The sequence below is a fragment of the Hypomesus transpacificus genome, chromosome 18, assembly GCF_021917145.1.
Source record: "Hypomesus transpacificus isolate Combined female chromosome 18, fHypTra1, whole genome shotgun sequence".
Lineage (NCBI taxonomy): Eukaryota > Metazoa > Chordata > Actinopteri > Osmeriformes > Osmeridae > Hypomesus > Hypomesus transpacificus.
Genome location: NC_061077.1, coordinates 1087294 through 1106622, shown reverse-complemented (window position 1 = coordinate 1106622; position 19329 = coordinate 1087294). Strand labels below are relative to the sequence as shown.

Below are 19329 nucleotides of genomic sequence, written 5' to 3'. Positions count from 1 at the left end.
TCAGCCATTTTGGGGAAAAGACAGAAAGCTAGGAGGAAGATATGCAGGCTTGTTTGTGTGAATTAAGGTAACAATATGAAATATTACCAAAGGAATTCTGTATACATGTCACCATGCAACAGAACAGAAAGAACTGCTCTTCCTTCCAGGAGGACCTACTGGGTGGGGGTGCGGGGGGGAGAGAGGGGGGCATACCGTAGTGTGTGACCAGTAAGAGTAGTCGAAACTGAAGTTCTTTGCTGGTTCCTTTGGGTTTTTGGGGTTGAGGATGGCTGTTGGGGAGAAGAAAAACACATTAATGTCACAGCTTTTCATTATTAAAATCCCAAACCAACAAAAGCACAGGGAATGGAAGAGAGTGATGACGCTCGCACCCACGTTCTCATGCTTTCACCTCAAATGCAACCACTAATTGACAGGGGTTGAAAAACAGCAGTCCCTTGTTTTGAAAGGAAAACATACAGTGTTTCGTCCAAGCAATGTTAGTTTAGCTCTGGTAGTCCCAACAATAACAACAACATCATCTTTCTGCACTGTGGATGTTTGGAAATGGTTGAGAAATCCCTCATATTTTAGTTTGCCTTTATGAATCAGAGCAGAGATAAAAACAGATATATTTAGAAACATCAGACATGCAGGCTGACTCTGAAAACCTCACGAGACTTTGAGCCGTTTAGCTTTTGTAGAACTGAAACTGACAGCCTGGGCTTTACAAATAAGGAAATGTACGAAATCTGTCTCAACCAATTCAGGGACCTCACTTGGGAGGAGAAACCCCTACCATTGTACTTGGTTTTTCTATGTATTAAACACCAGTTGGGGAGGACAGTCAGAATGCTGACAATGTAATGCACAACCCCCCCCCCCCCTCTCTCTCTATACACACACACACACGACCATCAGCTGTTGTTTCGGTGCATAAGGCTGGACAATGATGACACAACATTTCTCCCCCACCCACCCACCCACCCAGCAGGCCCTCCCCTCCCTCAGGCCACATTGACATTTCTTAATGGACAGGAATCTGCAGCCATGCCCGGCATGTCGTCCCTCTCAGCCATGCTAGCTAGTCCCACCGGTACAGATGTCCCAGCTTTGCACACAAACAGAAAGCTACGCCTCACGGCTGGCAGAGAGGGAAAGGGGGAGGGAGGGGGGGGACAGAGGAATGTACTGTAGGATATTTGTAGATATTAGCATTCCAGTTGTTGCTGAAAGCACCCACCACCTCCTCCATTCCCCCCCATACCCTCCCCCCTCACACGCCCCCCATGCCCTCCCCCCTCCCACGCCCCCCATACCCTCCCCCCTCCCACGCCCCCCATACCCTCCCCCCTCCCACCTCCCACGCCCCCCATACCCTCCCACCTCCCCCCATAACCCCACCACCCCTTGACAGATTGCACCCCAGTTGGCTTGAGCCGTCCTGTTCGAGTTCAGGCCAATCTACAGAGTTGGCAACGGCAGCGCAGACAAACGCATACCTCCGCCATCAGAGAGAGGAGTGGAGAGGGGGAGGGGTGGAGGACGAGAGGAGGGCAAGTGGAAAAAAGAGGGATAGACTGACTGGAGCAACGGGTGTGCTAGGCCTAGCAACGCTCCAAACACACCGGCAACAGCAACTGTGGTATGCTGGGGAAAAACCCATCCAGTCAGGTTGGATTCATGGATTCCATTGCGGGTTTAACATGTCCTGTTCAGGCATTAACGGCCCTTTCTTCATTCTGTATTATGTCCCCTAATCTGCGTGACACACCAATAATGAGCCCTTGTGCTTGGAAATGGCCAACATACAGTCAACTACCCAATTAGACCTCTGGTCAGGACTACTGCATCTGAGGGTGCTTGACAGGGCTTGGCATTCAGAGGTCTCCTGCAGGGTGTGTGTGTGTGGGAGTGTGATTAAGTGAGCGAACGTGTGTGTGTGAGTGTCTCTGAGTGTGAGAAAGTGTGTGTGTGTGTGTGAAGAAGTCTCTCTGCGCTGATCAATAATGCAGTTGGTAAGGAGGGGGGCTGCATATCCCCCTGCGCTTGCAGGTCACATGCTCGCAGGAAGGCACACAGTGTCCTGGAGAAGGAGGAGGAAATCGACTGCTGCCGTGGTGACTGCTGCCGTGGTGACTGTACTCTGTTGGGAAAGGAGGTTTCAATAAAGTTGCCGGTAAAATACAAATCCCTAACCCAGTATAGTGAGTTGGTCTGCATCATTGTGAGCAGACAGACAGCGTCGTTTTGGGGCAGGAGAGGGATGGGGGAGAGAAGATGGGTGTGGGAGATGAGGATGAGTGGGGGAGAGGAGGAGGGGGCTGGAGGAGATGAAGAGAGGGGTAAGGGGAGAAAGGATGGGGTGGGTGGGGGGCTAAATAAAGCACTGTCTCACCTCTGACCTGAGTCCAAAGGGAAACTGGAGCCCATGTGCGAGGAGAGTCCCGCGGGGATTTACGTTACCAGCGCCCTTATTCCCCCTTTCCTGGAACAATCTACAGGGGCTATTAAAGAGGCCGGCTGCCTGAGTTCCAACGCCACGCGGCCAGGCTCAGCAGTAAAAAACAAGCTGATGATGATGTGTCTGTGACAGAACCACTTTCCACACCCAGTTATGGGCATGAGGACAGGGGGACCGTTACGAGCTAGGTGGCTAACCGCTAGGCTGGCTCGCGCGTGTCCCTGTTGTCGCCTGCGTTCCCGAGTCACGTCTCGCGGTGACGTGGTTTATTACGTTACTGTTGATCATCTCTCCATCATCGTATAAAGCCCGCCCTGATCAAATTTGTGGGCGGGGTTAAGTTGGGCTGGCAGCTACAACGAAAGCAGAAAGTCGGTAGTTTTGTCGATAGATTCGATTTTTTGTCGCAGGGGAAGGTGAAAGGTTGTGCAAAACATTGGCAATACTGAGGGCCGCATGGGAAGGCTGGCAGAAAGGAGAGGGCAAAGGCGAAGAGGAGGATGGGGGAGGATAGACATCATTATGTGCTGTCTGGTAGTTGATGGTTTCAGGTTTCTGACAAAGATGGGGCTGGGGGAGAAGTAGCCTAAGTGGCAGTGTGCGTTTATCTTTTTCTCGGGTGGAAAAGGTTGTTCAATATACAGATGAGAGCCTTATCTGATGGGGTAATCAGCAACCTATTTTGAAGAGTCCTCTGGAGAAGATGTAAATTACTGAATGTAAATGAAGAGAAGGTCATGAAATGTTCAAGAGTGAAGTACCTTGACCTGAATTTTGTCTTTCACCTTTTATTTATAGTGTTCTTTTTTCCCCAGCCTACTCAGTGCTCAGTGTACAGGACAGTGACAGAGCATGCTCCATGTTCATGTAGCGTGGCTCACCTACCCTGCCCAGCTTTCGCAACGTTTCATCACTCACTCAGTTCAGGTGTGTGTGTGTGGGGGGGAGGGATCTTTTGCAAAATATCTTTGAAAATGAATTAGCATTCCTAGATTTGATGAGAAAAAGATAAACAAATGGATATCTACATATAAGGCCTTATCCACATACAAACCAATCTCCTGGTTTGCTTTTGACATCAAATGGTGACTGAATTTTTTTAATCAAAAGTCTCTGCCCCTTCTCAACCATGGCAACAGGTACAGGACCGGATTCCGGTTGCTATGACAACCCCTGACATAAGGCACAGGAGCTGTCTCTCTCGCTCTCTCGCTCACGCTCGCTCGCTCGCTCTCTCTCACTCGCTCTCACTCTGCACGGTAAAGAGATGATGGTTAATTTTTTCAACAAAACATTTTTTTTCGTGGACAATTACAACGCAATTAATGTTCAAGCTGTGTGCATTTATGCTCCAAATCCTGTTAGCACTGCTGCACAGGAAGGAGGCATACACAGTGAAAGTAGTAGGATTTGTAACTAAGACATTAAGCTACTTAACGTGACAGTCGGGGAAAACGAAATCCAATAAGTTGCTTTTTCATTAAAAAACGAACAGCCATAACATAACCTTAGGTGTCAGTCTACGATGAAAACACAACCCTTCCATGTTTAACCACTGAAATTCTAACTGGCCGCCAACTCTGGTCTCTAACACGTGAGAGAAGAAGCCCCCATGTGAACCCCCCAGTCCTCGTCCCTCAGGTACACTCCCCCCATCAGTCACCGAGATGGGAGAGCAGGGTGGGTCATCACGGCAGACATTCAGACCAGCGCTCCGCCATCTTGTAAGAGAAACAACCTCGGTGCCTCCGTGCTGTCGTCATCAGAACCCCCCCACTCCCCCCGTTTGGCCACGTACCTCTCTGTCTTATCAGGATCAAGTGAGGATGACTCAGTATTTCCACACTTTGGTTCTCTCAGCGGAAGAATTAAGAGAAGCCATCGGCGAGAGGGGCCGATTAGTAAATGTGTTTAATTTACCTCAGTTATAGGTGACCTGCTAGGCTAGCTCTTTAACGTGATGACTCAGAAGCGAGGCAAGTAGTGGGTGGCCACGGCTTATGTTTACGCTTTCCCATCGCCTCTGAGAGGATGTGGACCACTTACTCCTCCAAGACGTCCAAAAGGTATAGGGGCCTGCAAAAACGCGTTCTCTGTTTACAAAAAAACCCAGGGGATGAAATCGCACTTTATTCCATCCTCCTCCTTTCTGCTCGAACGTGGACCATTTTGTGCCCGGGTGTTTACCCCAACTTGGGGCTTTTATTATGAAGGACGGAGACAGTCACAGTCTTTGGACTGTAGGTTGTCTACGATCACCAGATGGCGACTAAAATCCCTCCCTCATTCACCTGAGAATCCTGTCCCAGACAAGCCGACCCTAAAATGGCTGCATGTTTCAGCTACTCTCCTTCAGTCACCCTCCAAGGACCTGCTAGCGGTTAGCCTTCAACGATCAATAGCTGATGGTGAAAGCAGCAACCCGGATGAAAAAACACTGAACACAGTTTCAGAACGAAACAAAGAAACAGACAAGAAGAGAAGGCTAAATGGCTTCGAGGACCCAGACATTCATTGAAATAAAGAATGAGAAAAACGTACAAAACTGCAATTACCACGTGCCTTTTCTACAAGGCTGGGGAAATTTTAATGGCTTCCCTGGGGCCTGTGTGCATATGGGCGGGAAGTGATGTAACAGTACTAATCTCTGAATACATTATTTCAGAGAATTCAGACTCCTTCTATCTGTGTTTCTCCCTCACCTCCTCTTTCCAGCTGTCAACACACCTGGGTCATGCTTGGGACAGCTAAAGAGTCACAGACTGAAGGTTCAGACAAAGCCTGCTTGAGGTTATAACACAGTCCCCCCCCCCCCCCCCCCCCCCCCGTTAAGAAAGAGGAAACGGAAAAGTGAACAACACACATTCTATCCTGACCGGTGACACACTCTGCATGCGGTTCTCAATCTGTTTGGCGGATGTGGGGTCACCGGGGCTGAAGGCACAGGTGCCACTCGCTGGCCGCCGCTGAATCCGACGGGAGCTAAAACGAGCTCAGGACCACTTTCCCCGTCAAGCAGCTGAGAGCGTCGCGGCCAAAACACAAGACGCACGTCTACAGAAACAGAAACTGTGACATGGGATCTGTGTTGGCTCCGTGGGGGCAGTACAGCAGCGCATGTTAACACCGAGCACGTTGAAAGCCCTTACAAACACGACTTGGCCAAGGCACTTGTATCGACTGGCTTTGTCTCAGGACAGAGTTTTACACCTCTGTGCCAGGTTTTCAAGATCATTCAATAGCCAGCTCATTTTGGATTATCCATTACTAAACGTATTTCAATTCCAGAAAACAACATGCAAAACTATGCAGATCACGCGCGGACAACAAAAGACGCTCTGAAAAGCCTTCACGCCCACTGTCTGGGTTTCAAGGCCTGGAGATTATCTAACCATTAGATCACGTCACACCGACCGCTCATATTTCTGATACTGTAAACTTCGTCTTTAGGGCAACATCCCAGACTATGGCCAACTTTAATCCCCTTAATGTTAATTGTACGCCGAGGTTCTAATTCATTAGGTGAGTCATTACTTCAGAGTAATGACTGCAACTCTAGGGGGAGGCATGGAGTTCACACGGCTCTGCAGCCACTTAGAAAACGACTCTCGTCATTCTCCCCTTACAGAGGGACACTATTCCTCCGTAAAATACTAAAATCTAAAGCCAAATGAGAATTAAATCCCATGATCACGACATAGGCTATAAATACTAGCATCAAGAGAATGTTTTATGTTACTTAATAAAAGGATCTGTACAGTTCACATTAGCTTAGCATTGTTTTTAAATGTAGAAAAGTTTTTGAAGATCAACTCGTAGGCCTAAGCTTGTACGTGTTAGATACAAATGGCAAACACACTTGACACTTCTGGGATATATGAGAGGAGAGAAGAGGAGGAAGGAAAAAAACAAAACACAGGAAAATCCAAGACAATGCATGGGGACAGAGAGCCAGGGGCACACTAAAGAGCCCACACAATACATGAGGTCATCTGTTATGACAAGCCTTTATGTGTCCTGTTCCCCTCTGCCATAGACAACAGCCTCTTTTCACTCCCAGCCTCGCAATAACCCCCTCGTTGCCGTTTGGCTTAGCCTCGTTCATCAATATAACGGGGACCTTTTTCTATGGCTCAGACTCTTTTGGGTTTGCAGGGCGACTGGGGTCAACGGAACTTGACCCTTCTTGAGCGTGCCGTGTTGGCGCAGTCTGTATAAACACGTAGATAACAGGCCAGGCAGGCGCTTCGAGTAGCATAAAGAGGATTTTATCTCTACCATGACGGTGAAAAGCTACAAACTTGACAATCTGATCATCCACGGATGCAATGACCTAAATAACTGTGACAACAACACAAAGGAAGTCGTGTGTTACAGAACGCCATGGCGTTTTGACCCAGACTTTCGTTTTAATCTGGTTGCACAGCTGTTAATGCATCGGCACAATTTTCCTCTGAAACCAGCCGTGGCCTTAAACACTGGTCATAGCAGCAGCTGGGAGAGAAGCCGTTTTCTGTGAGGGAACACTAAACTAAATTGGGTTGGGTTTTTTGGGGTGGGTGTGGGGTTGATAGTAGGTGTGGTTGTCTTTCCATTTGTCTGAAAACCCCTGGGGTAGTGAGTCCAAGTCTTGGTCTGCAAGCCAGCTGCTGAACCTTGAGTGCTGTCTATTTATACTGCAGCAGATGGCTGCTGGTCCTACCCATGTCAAAAGGAGAAGCACCACTGACAGACAGGAAGGAATGGGTGGAGTTCAGACAATCCAACCTTTCCGCTACACACCGCTGCACTTCAGGCCACAAAGAACTCCCAAAGACAGTCCCGTCTCCTGGCATTCCACAGACACTGCGTGAAGAAGCTAGCGCTACTGAAGCTAGCTTTACACAAGGTGCACTACACAAGAGAGCGCCATGAAGTTTACGCTACACATTGACAACAGTACAATCTAACGCGCTACACAACGGAGCGTATGTTCACAGGGTCCTATCATCCTCCAACTGACTTCGGGTCAAATCTAACCCGTTTAACCTTAAAATATTTCATGAATATTATCCATTATCAACCTGTTCATCCCGTAAAAAAAAGAAATCGAAACAAGGCTTCAAAACAGTTAACCCAAACCCACAGGACCGGCTCCCTACACATGGTAGAGTGGTACACTGGTTAGCGCCAGCGCTGGAGTGGGCTCTGCCATTGCAGCTTGGACAGACGGTCCTGGACCGTGACAGAGGTCGCGGAGAGGATTCTAGAAGCCAGCAGAGAGAGAACGTGCAGCGCCAGCAAGGTTACATTCACCAGCTCCATAGAAAACGACAATAGCGAGGGGTACACTCACTGACCTTGCAACTAAGGTACTGACATGCATGAATGCACCAACGCGTCCCATGGAAAAAAAGGACAACAGTAACATTTATAATTTTTTCAAGCTGACGTTGTGAAATATGACCATGAAACTGTATTTGCATAATTTCTAAATCACTAAGCGGGAGGGGGAGCAGACGTGAAGTGAAATCAAAGGGACAAGGAAGCCGTCTCGTAGGCCAACAACTTACTGGCTGTACCTTAACGGCATAGTGTTCAGGTGAGTTTACAGTAGGAAATATCGTTCCAACTGTATATATAGCTCCCGAGACACGCATTCTCATGTAGCAGGTCTCTCCCCTCCCTTCCTCCTTCATGCAGGTGCCTTGCCAAAGATCAAAGGTCTTTCCAAACCCCTCCCGTGTCGAGTGAGGGGGGCAGGGCATGCTCCTGCAATACCCTGACCATGTTACCAACTCTGGCATCACAGCCCGCAAAACTGCTAATGATGAAAGCATGTAATATAATTAAAAAAAAGAAGTCTATCAAAGGCATATTGAGATAAAAACCACAGACATTGTTTAAAAAACACATTTTTATTGAAGAACAGTCAGGGAAAGATGATTGTATTTTAGATATCTTTAAAAAAAAACACTTGCATCTTTATGAGATACAATCTTTGGTTTATCAAATGTTTTTACAAACTAGTGGTGGTCCTGGATAAACCATGGGACAGGCCTCAACCTCACTCAACAAGACATAGTGCACCTATTTACACTGAAGCTTGTCCCATTTTAAAATTAGCTACTTGTCCTGGAAAGCTTTCCAAACATCAGCCTGTGCAGGTTAAACTGTCCATCAGAGCCCAGCCAAGGCAAGAGGTCTCATTCCCAAAATGACTTTGGAAGGGCCAGTAAGTACAGTATGCCTACTGTGCAAAAGTCTTAGGCATAGATGCATTTGTTGAAAAAGTTAAGAAAAATTAATTAATCAAATAAAACATTATGTGTAACATTATGTGTATATTCTACCACTCAAATAATGAAGACAAATAAATATTTGCGTAAAAATGGGTGCAAGACTTGCACATGTTCTGCAGGGAAAGAATAAATCACACTTGCCGGTCTTCACTGCAATGTGGGAACACATCGCTTAGAATGGTTGAGAGATTTTACAGAATCATAAACTGGACTTACATCTCCATCCCATGGTTGACCTTGTTGCCATGGGCCACACGGATACGGAAGGTTTGGATGGCTAGTCGGACATGCTAACATAATAGTCTCTCAGCAGACATTCATTTTACAAACGAGAAGGGTGTTTACTCAGCTAGCTTCTACCGAGAGAAAATCTACCTCTCTTGAGCGCCTCTCAAGCGCCTTTGCTTGAAAAATGTATGTTCATAAACACAACAGTCTCTCACATGACAATATGGTAAATTCTTAAATTAAAAGAAAGTGCTAATAGTGTTTTTTTTAAACGAGTTAGAGAATAGTATACTCTCAGGAAGCCCAAATATGGACAACAGAAGTCTTATCGCCTGACTAGAACCTTTTATCTAGCGTTTATCTCCCCTGTGGCCGGCGGAAATGGCTAACTCAGTGTGTGTCCCCTGTGTGTGTCTCTGTGTGTGTTTGTGTGTGTGCGTCTGTGTGTGTGTGTGCGTGCATCCGTGTATGTGTGTGTGAGTGCGTCTGTGTGTGTGTGTGTGTGTAATCTCAATTAGCTGTAAGGTATTAGCCCAGCTGAGCAGCATGAGACGGCCGCATTTCCAAGGCAGAGGTTCCAGGGAACCAATCACCAGGAGGAAACTTCCACTTATTAATTAAAAATAATATACTTCCCCATCCCCCCCTTACCGACCACTTGCCTTCCCCATGTCCCTCTCTACCCTACCTTCCTTCCCATCACTCTTTACTTTCTCATTCTCGCTCTCCTTTCCACCCTCCCTCCTTGCTCTCCCCTTTGTCCCTCCTTCCCACCCAATCTCTTGTACTTTTCATTCTCTCTTCCTATTTTTCACCCTCTCTACCCTGCCTCCCCACCCTGCCTCCCCACCCTCCCTCCCTCCCTGTCTCAGGAATGATCCACAGAGAGCATGGTGTCCCACCAGCTGGTCGTGCCTGGACTACAAAGCTCTCCCGCTAGCCTCCCTCATTCAGCTCTCTGGGTCTGTGGGAGGCCAGGGAGACACCAGCCAGGGCCTGGGAGAAGAACAGCGCTGGGGCTGGGGCTCAGGACTAAACCCACATTCAGGTCTGGCTGTGGGAAAGTGCAGTGCTCGTTCCACCAGTCCTGGGTAGCAGGCCAGAACGGGAAGGGAGTAGGCAGGGTCCCGACCTCAAGTACAAAAACACCCCATTCTGAGGCCTGAGCTCCAGCTAAACAGCCCATTCTGAGGCCTTAGCTCCAGCTAGCGTCGTCAGGGAGCTGTGGGAGGAGGAGGATGGGTGAACCGACTCGCTGGAGGGTTTGTTACACATACCCATCTGGGAAGTCGTTCTTGGAGACTGTGGAAAGTTTGGAAAAAAAAAAATCACTAAATGACTAAATGTACTTGGCAGGTGATTGGATGAACCATCTATCCTCACCTATTATGGGCTAACTTGAACTATGCCTGTATCTGCCAGTAGTTCCTCACAGGACTGAGGAACCACTGTGGTTCGGGCACAGATGGATAACTTGGAGCTTGGCAAGATGGAACGTGTGCATGGTCTCATGAATCCAGCTGTCTTGCAAGGATAGAAGGATGGAGCTGGGAGAGAACTGTGAGTACAGAGACTCTACAGGAGAAACATGACAACACTTCTAATGGTGTTGTCTTAAATAGAACATTGAGCGTCGGATTGGAACATCAGATTGATATCGGAATGCAAACGATTCCAACAGTAAGCCACCTTCTCCATGCTGTTATAGCATGTAGAATGCTGTAAGTACATTAGAGAGTGTGCCCCACACAGCTCCCTTCACTACAGTTTCATCCTCACGCCAGTTTGGATCACGTTTGTTTTCGGACAAGCGCGTGCGTCTCCTAGCCATGCTCGTCTTTCCCATTACTCAAACTGCACGTCTGCGAGGACATAGGAGACATTCACACAATCGCACATATAAAACACACTTGTACAATCACACAAAACACACACAGACAGACGCGCACACACACTTTTCAGACTCGTGGTCCGTCTCATGCTAAACTCGATGAACCGTCCAGTCGGAGGAGATCGGAGATTTCACAGGACTCGTGTACTGTGCTGTATTAACATGAGCATGAGAGAGGGGGCTTCATCTCCAGTAATATTAATAAACCTAATGGATCTGTTTTGGCTGGAGGCCAGCAGCCAAAAGGATACCATCCTACTTGGAGAAGGAACTGTTAAACATCCATCTCTCCTCACCAGGGGAGAGAGAGAGGGAAGAGAGAGAGGTGGAAGAGAGAGAGGGGGAAGAGGCGCAGAGCCGACAAGACAACAACAACCTTCTCCAGAGGTCGGGTCAGCGAGTGAACATCATCTCTCTGTCTCGGTCTCTCCTGCACTCCTGAGCGTATTGTGAACGGGGAGGGGGGGAGAGCATACGCCGGCAAAAGCCTCATCTTTCCCAGTAGCTCAGCTGTGTCGCGTCCTCACACCCCCCCCCACACGTGACCGCCGCCCCTTCACCACTTTCACCGACTCTCTCCCGACGCTGCTACATGGTAGCTGCTTCCCCTCCCCCTCCTCTACTTTCTGCTCCTCCATCTCTCTCCTTCTCTCTCTGCTCCTCCATCTCCCTCCTCCCCACTCCCTCTATGCAGGAAGGAACACACAGCAAGCCACTTTATCAAAATGCACCCAACCCCACCAGTGGGAAGTGCTAGCATACTCAAAATACTGAGGTGGAAACTAAACTGCCACCAACCCATTATTGGAAAATAACCTCTAAAGGTGAACAATGAAATGATGGCTCTCCATCACCGTGCCAGTGTAGATGACAACGGATGCAATATTATGATGATAATCAATTTGTACGATTTTTTGTTGGTGTGCCAGCTAATATAGCGTAAGCAAAATGGTATCTTTATAATCGCATTATTGTGTGCCACTGAATTTGAACCTGGGACAGATAGGAGATTCCTATTAGCTGATTGTCCTGTGCATAGCCTCAGCTTAAGTAGCATCATAAATCTCAATTGATATTCATTTCTTTATAAACAGTTTACTCAATTTGCATGTCTGTTGTAGGCTTAAGTTTTAGTTTGAAGTTCTTGTTTCGTACAGTGTTGGTTTGGCACAGTCACTAAAACCAGAGAGATTTGGTTACGGTTTCCCTTTTGAACAAAAACACAAATATCATGGATGTCCAAGTGCAAGCAACTTCTATTTTTCTCTCAGGATAATACACACTGCGACTTTACTGATCCTTATTTTATTAGCGTCTTAAACTTCAGGACACATCTGCAACACATTACGAGATGTCATGATGTCAGTCAGAGAAATATGTAGCAAAAAATAAATAAATACTTGACTCATCGAGGTTTTGACTTTGGAAAAATAACTCAGAGGAGGGAGGGGCTTAGTGACGGTGGGTCTTGTTGGCTTAATAATCAAAACCAAAGTTTGTGTTACGGCTACAGCCTGTGGTCATTGTTAGGTTGAGGACAAGGTTCATGGAAACCGTTGTCTGAGGGACCATTTTCGGTTTTAACAAAGCACTGAGTCAAACTGAAACTGAAACGCAGTAGAAGGTAACACTGAGGTAGGAGGAGAGGTGACGAGGGTGAACACCTCAACTGGCAGACGTCCTTAGGAGGTGAAAAAGTGGTGTGCAGCAGTTTATTAATAGGCTTTTGTGTGCGGAAGATCATGTATCGTTACTCTGGGTAGTTTACTGCACGGCTTCTCTCACAAATACCACCCCTTCAACAAACTATTATCCAATACCAATGACAAAGCAAAACAAATACAATGTCAAGGTCCTTTTCTTCAGCAAGGTTTTAACATGAAGTGAATAGGCTAAAAACTAAGTGCTATTTCCTTAAAGCAGTTTCCCTGAAGCAGAATGTTTCGTCCAGTACAGAAGTATTGCGTGCTTGAGGTGTCCTCCATCATAAGAGTGAATGGCATACGATCACCAGGGACGGTGTAATGGCTTCCTAGGACTGTCGACAAGACAGAGTGTTATAGACTGAGACAGGCTTGCCTGGTTGCTAGGCAGGTATGCTGCATTTCTACAGTAGTCCTCAGTTAAATTCAGGAAATCCAGCTGAACAACAATGATTAAATGGTGTAAAAAAAAAAAACTTTAAACTCTGGTCACAGGTTTAATTACATTTACTGACAGACTGTCTGCCTGTCTGCCTGTCCGCTCACCTCATTAGGGGCCTGGTCTGGAACGTGTGTCTGCTCTTCAACTACTGCAAATGTGTGTCAGTCACACGTCTAAACAACGCCAGCGTGAGATCAGCGCGCGGCGGGAGGTGACGCCCAGAGAGGGTGTGCGCTGAGCACCTGTGAGGGGATTAGGCTTCAGAGCTGGGAAGACTTCGGGCCAGCTCCAGGATTAGCGGCCATAATCAGGTCAGCCGCCCACGTCTGTGGAAGACTCAGCGGTAGGATGACCATCCCTTAGCCCAAACCGTGGCACCGGAAATCACCCTGGCTTTTGTTGTCCTCCCTCTCCCTCTCTCTGCCTCTCTCTCTCTCTCTCCCTCTGCCTCTCTCTGCCTTTCTCTTCCTCCGCCTCTCTCTCTGTCCTTTAATCTCTGCCTCCCTTTTTTTCCTCTGTCTATCTACCTCTTTCAACAAACCGTCATCTAGCCTATATCAGTGGAGCTGGATTTGATTGACGTCTTGGTTATCTCAGTCAGTCCCTCTCCCTACCCCTCTCAGGCCTTTGTTCAGTCAGTCCCAGTGGAATTTGGGTTTCAGGGTTTTTTCCCCATCAAAAAGGTCGAAATCCATCCTGAACTCCGTTGAAGCACTCAGCAGAACGTTATCAACAGATAACGACAGAAGGGTTTCGACCGGAGTGGACCCTCTCCTACACATCTTCACACATTGCTGCCACAGATTCTAACCCTCAAGAGTTTCACTCAACAAAAATAATGTGTGAAGGCATGACTACAAACTCACCACTGACCAGTTTGTCAAATGCTTATAAGCATAACCATACAACCATTATTCATATAAATATAGAGCCATGGAGTTCAACACATTGACTCTCTAGATGATTGGACAGTGAAAGGAACCAAAGACGTGTGAATCAAACTAGACACAAAGAGGCTCTTGACATCCCAGTTAGCCTGCTAAGCCTGGTTAGCATGTTACGCTGACATAGAGACTCCTAACATCCCAGTTAGCCTCTTGCGCTAACATAGAGACTCCTAACATCCCAGTTAGCCTGGTTAGCCTCTTGCGCTAACATAGAGACTCCTAACATCCTAGTTAGCTTGGTTAGCCTCTCGCACTAACATAGAGACTCCTAACATCCCAGTTAACCTGGTTAGCCTCTCGCGTTAACATAGAGACTCCTAACATCCAAGTTAGCTTGGTTAGCCTCTCGCACTAACAGAGACTCCTAACATCCCAGTTAGCCTGGTTAGCCTCTCGCACTAACATAGAGACTCCTAACATCCCAGTTAGCCTGGTTAGCCTCTCGCACTAACATAGAGACTCCTAACATCCCAGTTAGCCTGGTTAGCCTCTCACACTAACATAGAGGCTCCTAACATCCCAGTTAGCCTGGTTAGCCTCTCACGCTAACACACACAAAGACTTGCTCAGCTGCTCAGCACGGCCATGACTACTTCATACATGAGCCTTATTCTCAGGTTCGGTTGAGTGGAGAAAAATAACACAGCAGGTTACGTAATGACCCAGAGGCCTGTGTGTACGTGTGTGTGCACAATTGTGAGTGTGTGTACCCTTGCTCAACACACCAGGATCATGCTGGAAGGAGGGCCAGTCTGTGGTCTGCAGCCAGAGCTCCCCGTCAAGAGAGAGGACGCTACATCCGGCAGCACCACTTAGACCCTCCCTCCATCTCCCTCTAATGACATTGGCTCTGGTATGCCATGAGGGGCTGCGCTGAGAGGCCTGTATCAGGTCCTCCGTGCTCTCAGAGAACCACGATTCATCCGCTGTTCGCTCAGTAATCAATTTACCGCCTCCTCAATCCCCATCGTTGAAAGGCTACCCCTCTCGGAGTAGAGGGTAAAGGGGGTTAGGGTGTAGCCGGGCCCCTCGCTAAACACACACACACACACACACACACACACACACACACTGCCCTTGGGCAAATGAAAACAATAAGGGGTGTGACACAACCCGGTTTAAACAGCTGTTCTAAGCAAGCTGACCAGGCATCTTTACAGACACGTAACATGAGGCTGACAACTCTCTCTGTTTCCTTTGAACAACAGAGGTTACTGTCATTTCTCACACACAGTAGCGACAACAAGATTCGAGAGGCTGATTAGTGACCAGTGACCAGGATAACAAGTGTCTCCAAATTATTTGATGGGGAAATTCCAGACAGTAAATCTGTCTTTTCAAAACACAGATGTGTCCTAAGTACAACAGCAGCTGTTTCCGTCTTCTGAGATAAGGTTTGATTTAGATCTATACAAATTTCCTGAACATGATAACAAATAAGATGAGCCCTGATACATACACATATGGGGATCTTACAGCAAGTAAGCACCAACTACTAGGGCAAAAGATCTCTGATGGCATACCAAAATAAATACATTTTTCACTGAAGCCACTCTAAGTACAGTTTATGACAGAGGTTTCCATAGAAACCAAAACATGGATGAATTCAAGTGAACAATCAAGCTTGCGAGTCCTTGACCTCATGTTGACGCTACCCTCCAACCCACGAAGAAGAAGACGACAACAGGAACAGGTGAACAGAGAGTGTTATGACTGAACACACCAGGGGGATGGTCATGGAGAATGGAAAATGCTCCAGTAGAGAAATGTAAATCAACTGAAGAATGACCTACAGAGAGGGCACCCTGTGTCACTGCTTATACATGTGTGTGTGTGTGAGGCGGGGGTGTGTACAGTGCGTGTGTGCATGCACTGTGTTTGTGGTATGTGCGTGTGTGTGTGACACAGGCTGCGATCTCTCAGCATCCTAATGAGACAGGCCTCGCAGCTATGGAAGCCTGATCAGACTGGGCAGAGTGCCAACTCCCCATTCTGCAACCTGCCCATGTGACGGGAGGTGAGGACCGTCTTACTGCAGCCTCACCACCCCCCCAGAAACACTGCGTATCCCTCCGCTGCTCTGCTACAAAGCACCGCGTCACACCAGCCACCCCCTGGGGTCAAGGCCGCAACAGAAATCCACAGAGACTCGAATCAAGAACACAGAATTTAATTTGTCTGCAAGATTGTCCGTTTTTTGTTTTTGATTGACACTGTACTGTAGCATGCGCGACCTTCCCGCATAAATTTCTTTTTTTCCTTCAACACAAACTCACATCAGCTGATGAGATTAGAGACAAGCAACCAAGGCCAATCAACTCCAAAACTGGTTCACAGAACAGGTTTCTAAAACGTTCTCTCTCATCAAACACGAGCGTCTTCAGGAAGCTGTCCTGACGTGTGTGACATTTACCTCATTGTTATGTTGTGCCCTTCAATGGCAGTTTCTTAAGGGAAACGTTTTTGTTTTTTTAAGGAGGACGTGAAGAATCACAGGCAGGCCGGATTCACAACTACATCCAGACAGCGTCTCTCCTGGGGAAACTGGTTTGTCTTTGACAAAGTCTTTTTGGAAGCATCCTTTCCTTCAGCTAGACTTGCCGTTGACTTCCAAACCACTTCAATAACTAAACTTTCACCCTGCCCCTAAAAGAGCCCCAGTACTGGTTTATCTCCATCCAACCACCAGTGGCTCAGTGCCACTAAGACACATGATGTTGGGTCCGAGTTTTGAGCAGAATATCAAGTGTGTCCAGTCCACACAACATCCATATTAATCACCAATCAGCATCGTGTGCTATTCGAAGGAGACCAATGACACAAGCTTACACAGTTACTGACTGCAAATGAAGGTTGTTGATCTTTAAAAAATCAGTTGCTAAAAGTCACAAGACAAAAGATGAGGATGAACAGCACTGACATCATCCACCAGGATTGTCACTCCGGGACGTAAACAGTGGTTAACCCCCTGCGGACAGCCTTCAGGACCAGGCATATTCAGCTCCAGTCATGTCTGGACCAGCTTAGCCTTTCTGACACCTTAGCCTGCCATCCATGCACCTCTGGCAGGGGAAGGGTTCCACACTGAGAGGCTGTTGTTTAGAATCCCTGTTCAAACTGCTGTGTCTACTGTTCTAACCTATCTGTTCTCAAGTTCTCACCCTACTGTTCTCCAGCTCCTGTTCTTATCCTACTGTTCTCACATTCTCAAATTCTCATCCTTCTGTTACCCTACTGTTCTCAAGTTCTCATCCTTCTGTTACCCTCCAATACTGTTCTCAAGTTCTCATCCTTCAGGTGCCCTCCATTACTGTTCTCAAGTTCTCATCCTTCTGGTGCCCTCCAATACTGTTCTCATGTTCTCATCCTTCTGGTGCCCTCCAAAACTGTTCTCAAGTTCTCATCCTTCTGTTCTCACCCTGTTCTCATTCTACAGTTTCTTACCCTATTGTTCTCAAGTTCTCCTCCTACTGTTCTCCTCCTCCGACTCACACCGTGACTGAGGATGAACAACACGGTGTGTGTGTGTGTGTGTGTGTGTGTGTGTGTGTGTGTGTGTGTGTGTGAGAGAACAAGAGTGTGTGAATATTACTTACTGGTGGAGTTGCCTTGCATCTGAATGATGCATTTGGAATCCTTTCCCATTTCCCTTGAGTTAAAGGGACGAACTCTGACAGCCACTTTCACTGAGGCCCCCGACATGGCGGTGGTTTAGGACTCTCTCCCCTAATACAGTTTCGAAGTTTTCCCTCCTGGGGAAAGAAAACAGCTACTTTATAGACACAAATTGGCTTGGAAATACACAAAAGTAGTGTGTGGTTACACTAAACAGTACAGATCTATCAGTTAATTCAAAATAAGCCCTGAAAAAATATGACGTATGCATGGTTGAAAATGATTTGTTTAACATCAAATGACACCGAAATGTAAATAAGACGCAATTCCCTTACATCAATCCCAAGCCTATAAAGGGAGCAAAAGCAACTGTATTGGCCAGGCCTTAGCCTGCGTAAATATGGCGACGCTCTAGTCTACACGGGAGGTAGGCTACAATGCTTAAACATAGTTAATAACATCCACAAATTATTCAATTAGGCCTTTTCTTAATGATTTTTGTTTAGATCAAATGTGTAGTGCCGATCCATCGCTTATAGACTAACAGACGCATCATAACTTAGGCCTTGCGTTTTTGCACTAACATAGGCATTTACGTTTTCAACACAGAAACATTTAATGTAATATTATTTCACTATTTAGCACTAACCGTAAAATACAAACCAATGTTTTCATCTTGTAGCCTAATTATAGTCAGCCAGCCTGCTCGCCAAAGCATACGCCCATGAAACTGTATCTACCATATTTAGTATGGCCTATGCCAGGACCAAGCCGCCAACGCTAGTTAAAATAATTTAAACGTTTTACTTTGTATAACGCTAAACAAAAATAACAGATGTTAATTACGTTTATATTTTAGTAGCCTACTATGATTACAATCCATTATCGATGCCGTTGCCTTTCGCGACATCGATTAGATTGTTTTGCAGGACGGGCCACAGTAGAGGAAATTGAAACAGTGTTTTCTAAAGTGATTCTAACTAACTTGTCACTAAAATCATACAGGCAGATGTTGAAATGTTATCGACTGTGCCTGTCATAAACCATCTATCGATTCGGCCTGACATCCTTTCCAGGCTGGCGATCTCAAGAGCCTTCCTACTACTTGTCCGGATTCTGGAACTTGCTTGACATTTGGTACAGATTACCTCGTGCAAATGCACTGAATGTTTCAGATAAACAACAATAAAAAGCATTAATGTTTTCGACATAATGCTTTTAATCCGCGACACATGCGTGATTAAAAAACAGCAAGTAAGGTTACACATGCCTCCAAGCCCAAAGCGATAGGCTATCGTCTACCAAAACATTATAAGAGACCATTGTGTGTAAATATGGTTCACCTCCATATTAAAGTAACCTATGTCCTAACCTAACCTATGAATTCAAGAAATGCCGTATTACTCACTTTTGAAGATCCACCGAAGACTACAACACTATACAAAAGCAGCGAAAAATACTAGGCGTTTAAATGATCGCTAATCTAGTTTATCAGAGAACGCTGGCAGAAATGTTTTCAAAAAGTCCACTTAAATAAAAAATACCCATCCTAGCTGTTTCAGTCGCCACCATATAGGTTTCCACTGCATTCGGTGCCTACTTGATAAGGTTATTTTCCTGTTCGGATGAAAGGCGGCCGGATATCTGCACACAAGCGAAAAAGAACGGATAGAATGCCTTGATTTACTGAAAAGATTACGTCAACTCCCTTTTGACCACACTGACTGCCAGTCTGATAAGCCAATCGAACGGGATTCGTCGATGAGCAATGTGTGG

General features: G+C 46.7%; 1 protein-coding gene across 4 annotated transcripts in view; it reads right to left on the bottom strand.

Annotated features, from left to right (window-relative positions):
• The window catches only part of kif1b (kinesin family member 1B), a 66299-nt gene extending 46970 nt beyond the window's left edge, over positions 1–19329 (bottom strand). The window contains exons 1-3 of one of the 4 annotated variants that reach the window (XM_047040325.1): positions 18962–19329; positions 17535–17690; positions 196–272 (exon numbers count right to left, since the gene is read on the bottom strand). In XM_047040325.1, coding sequence (XP_046896281.1) covers positions 196–272; positions 17535–17640 — 183 coding nt within the window. In that variant the 5' untranslated portion in view covers positions 17641–17690; positions 18962–19329. The remainder of the gene's footprint in view (positions 1–195; positions 273–17534; positions 17691–18961) is intronic. The other 3 variants (XM_047040323.1, XM_047040322.1, XM_047040324.1) reach the window with 3 other exon arrangements.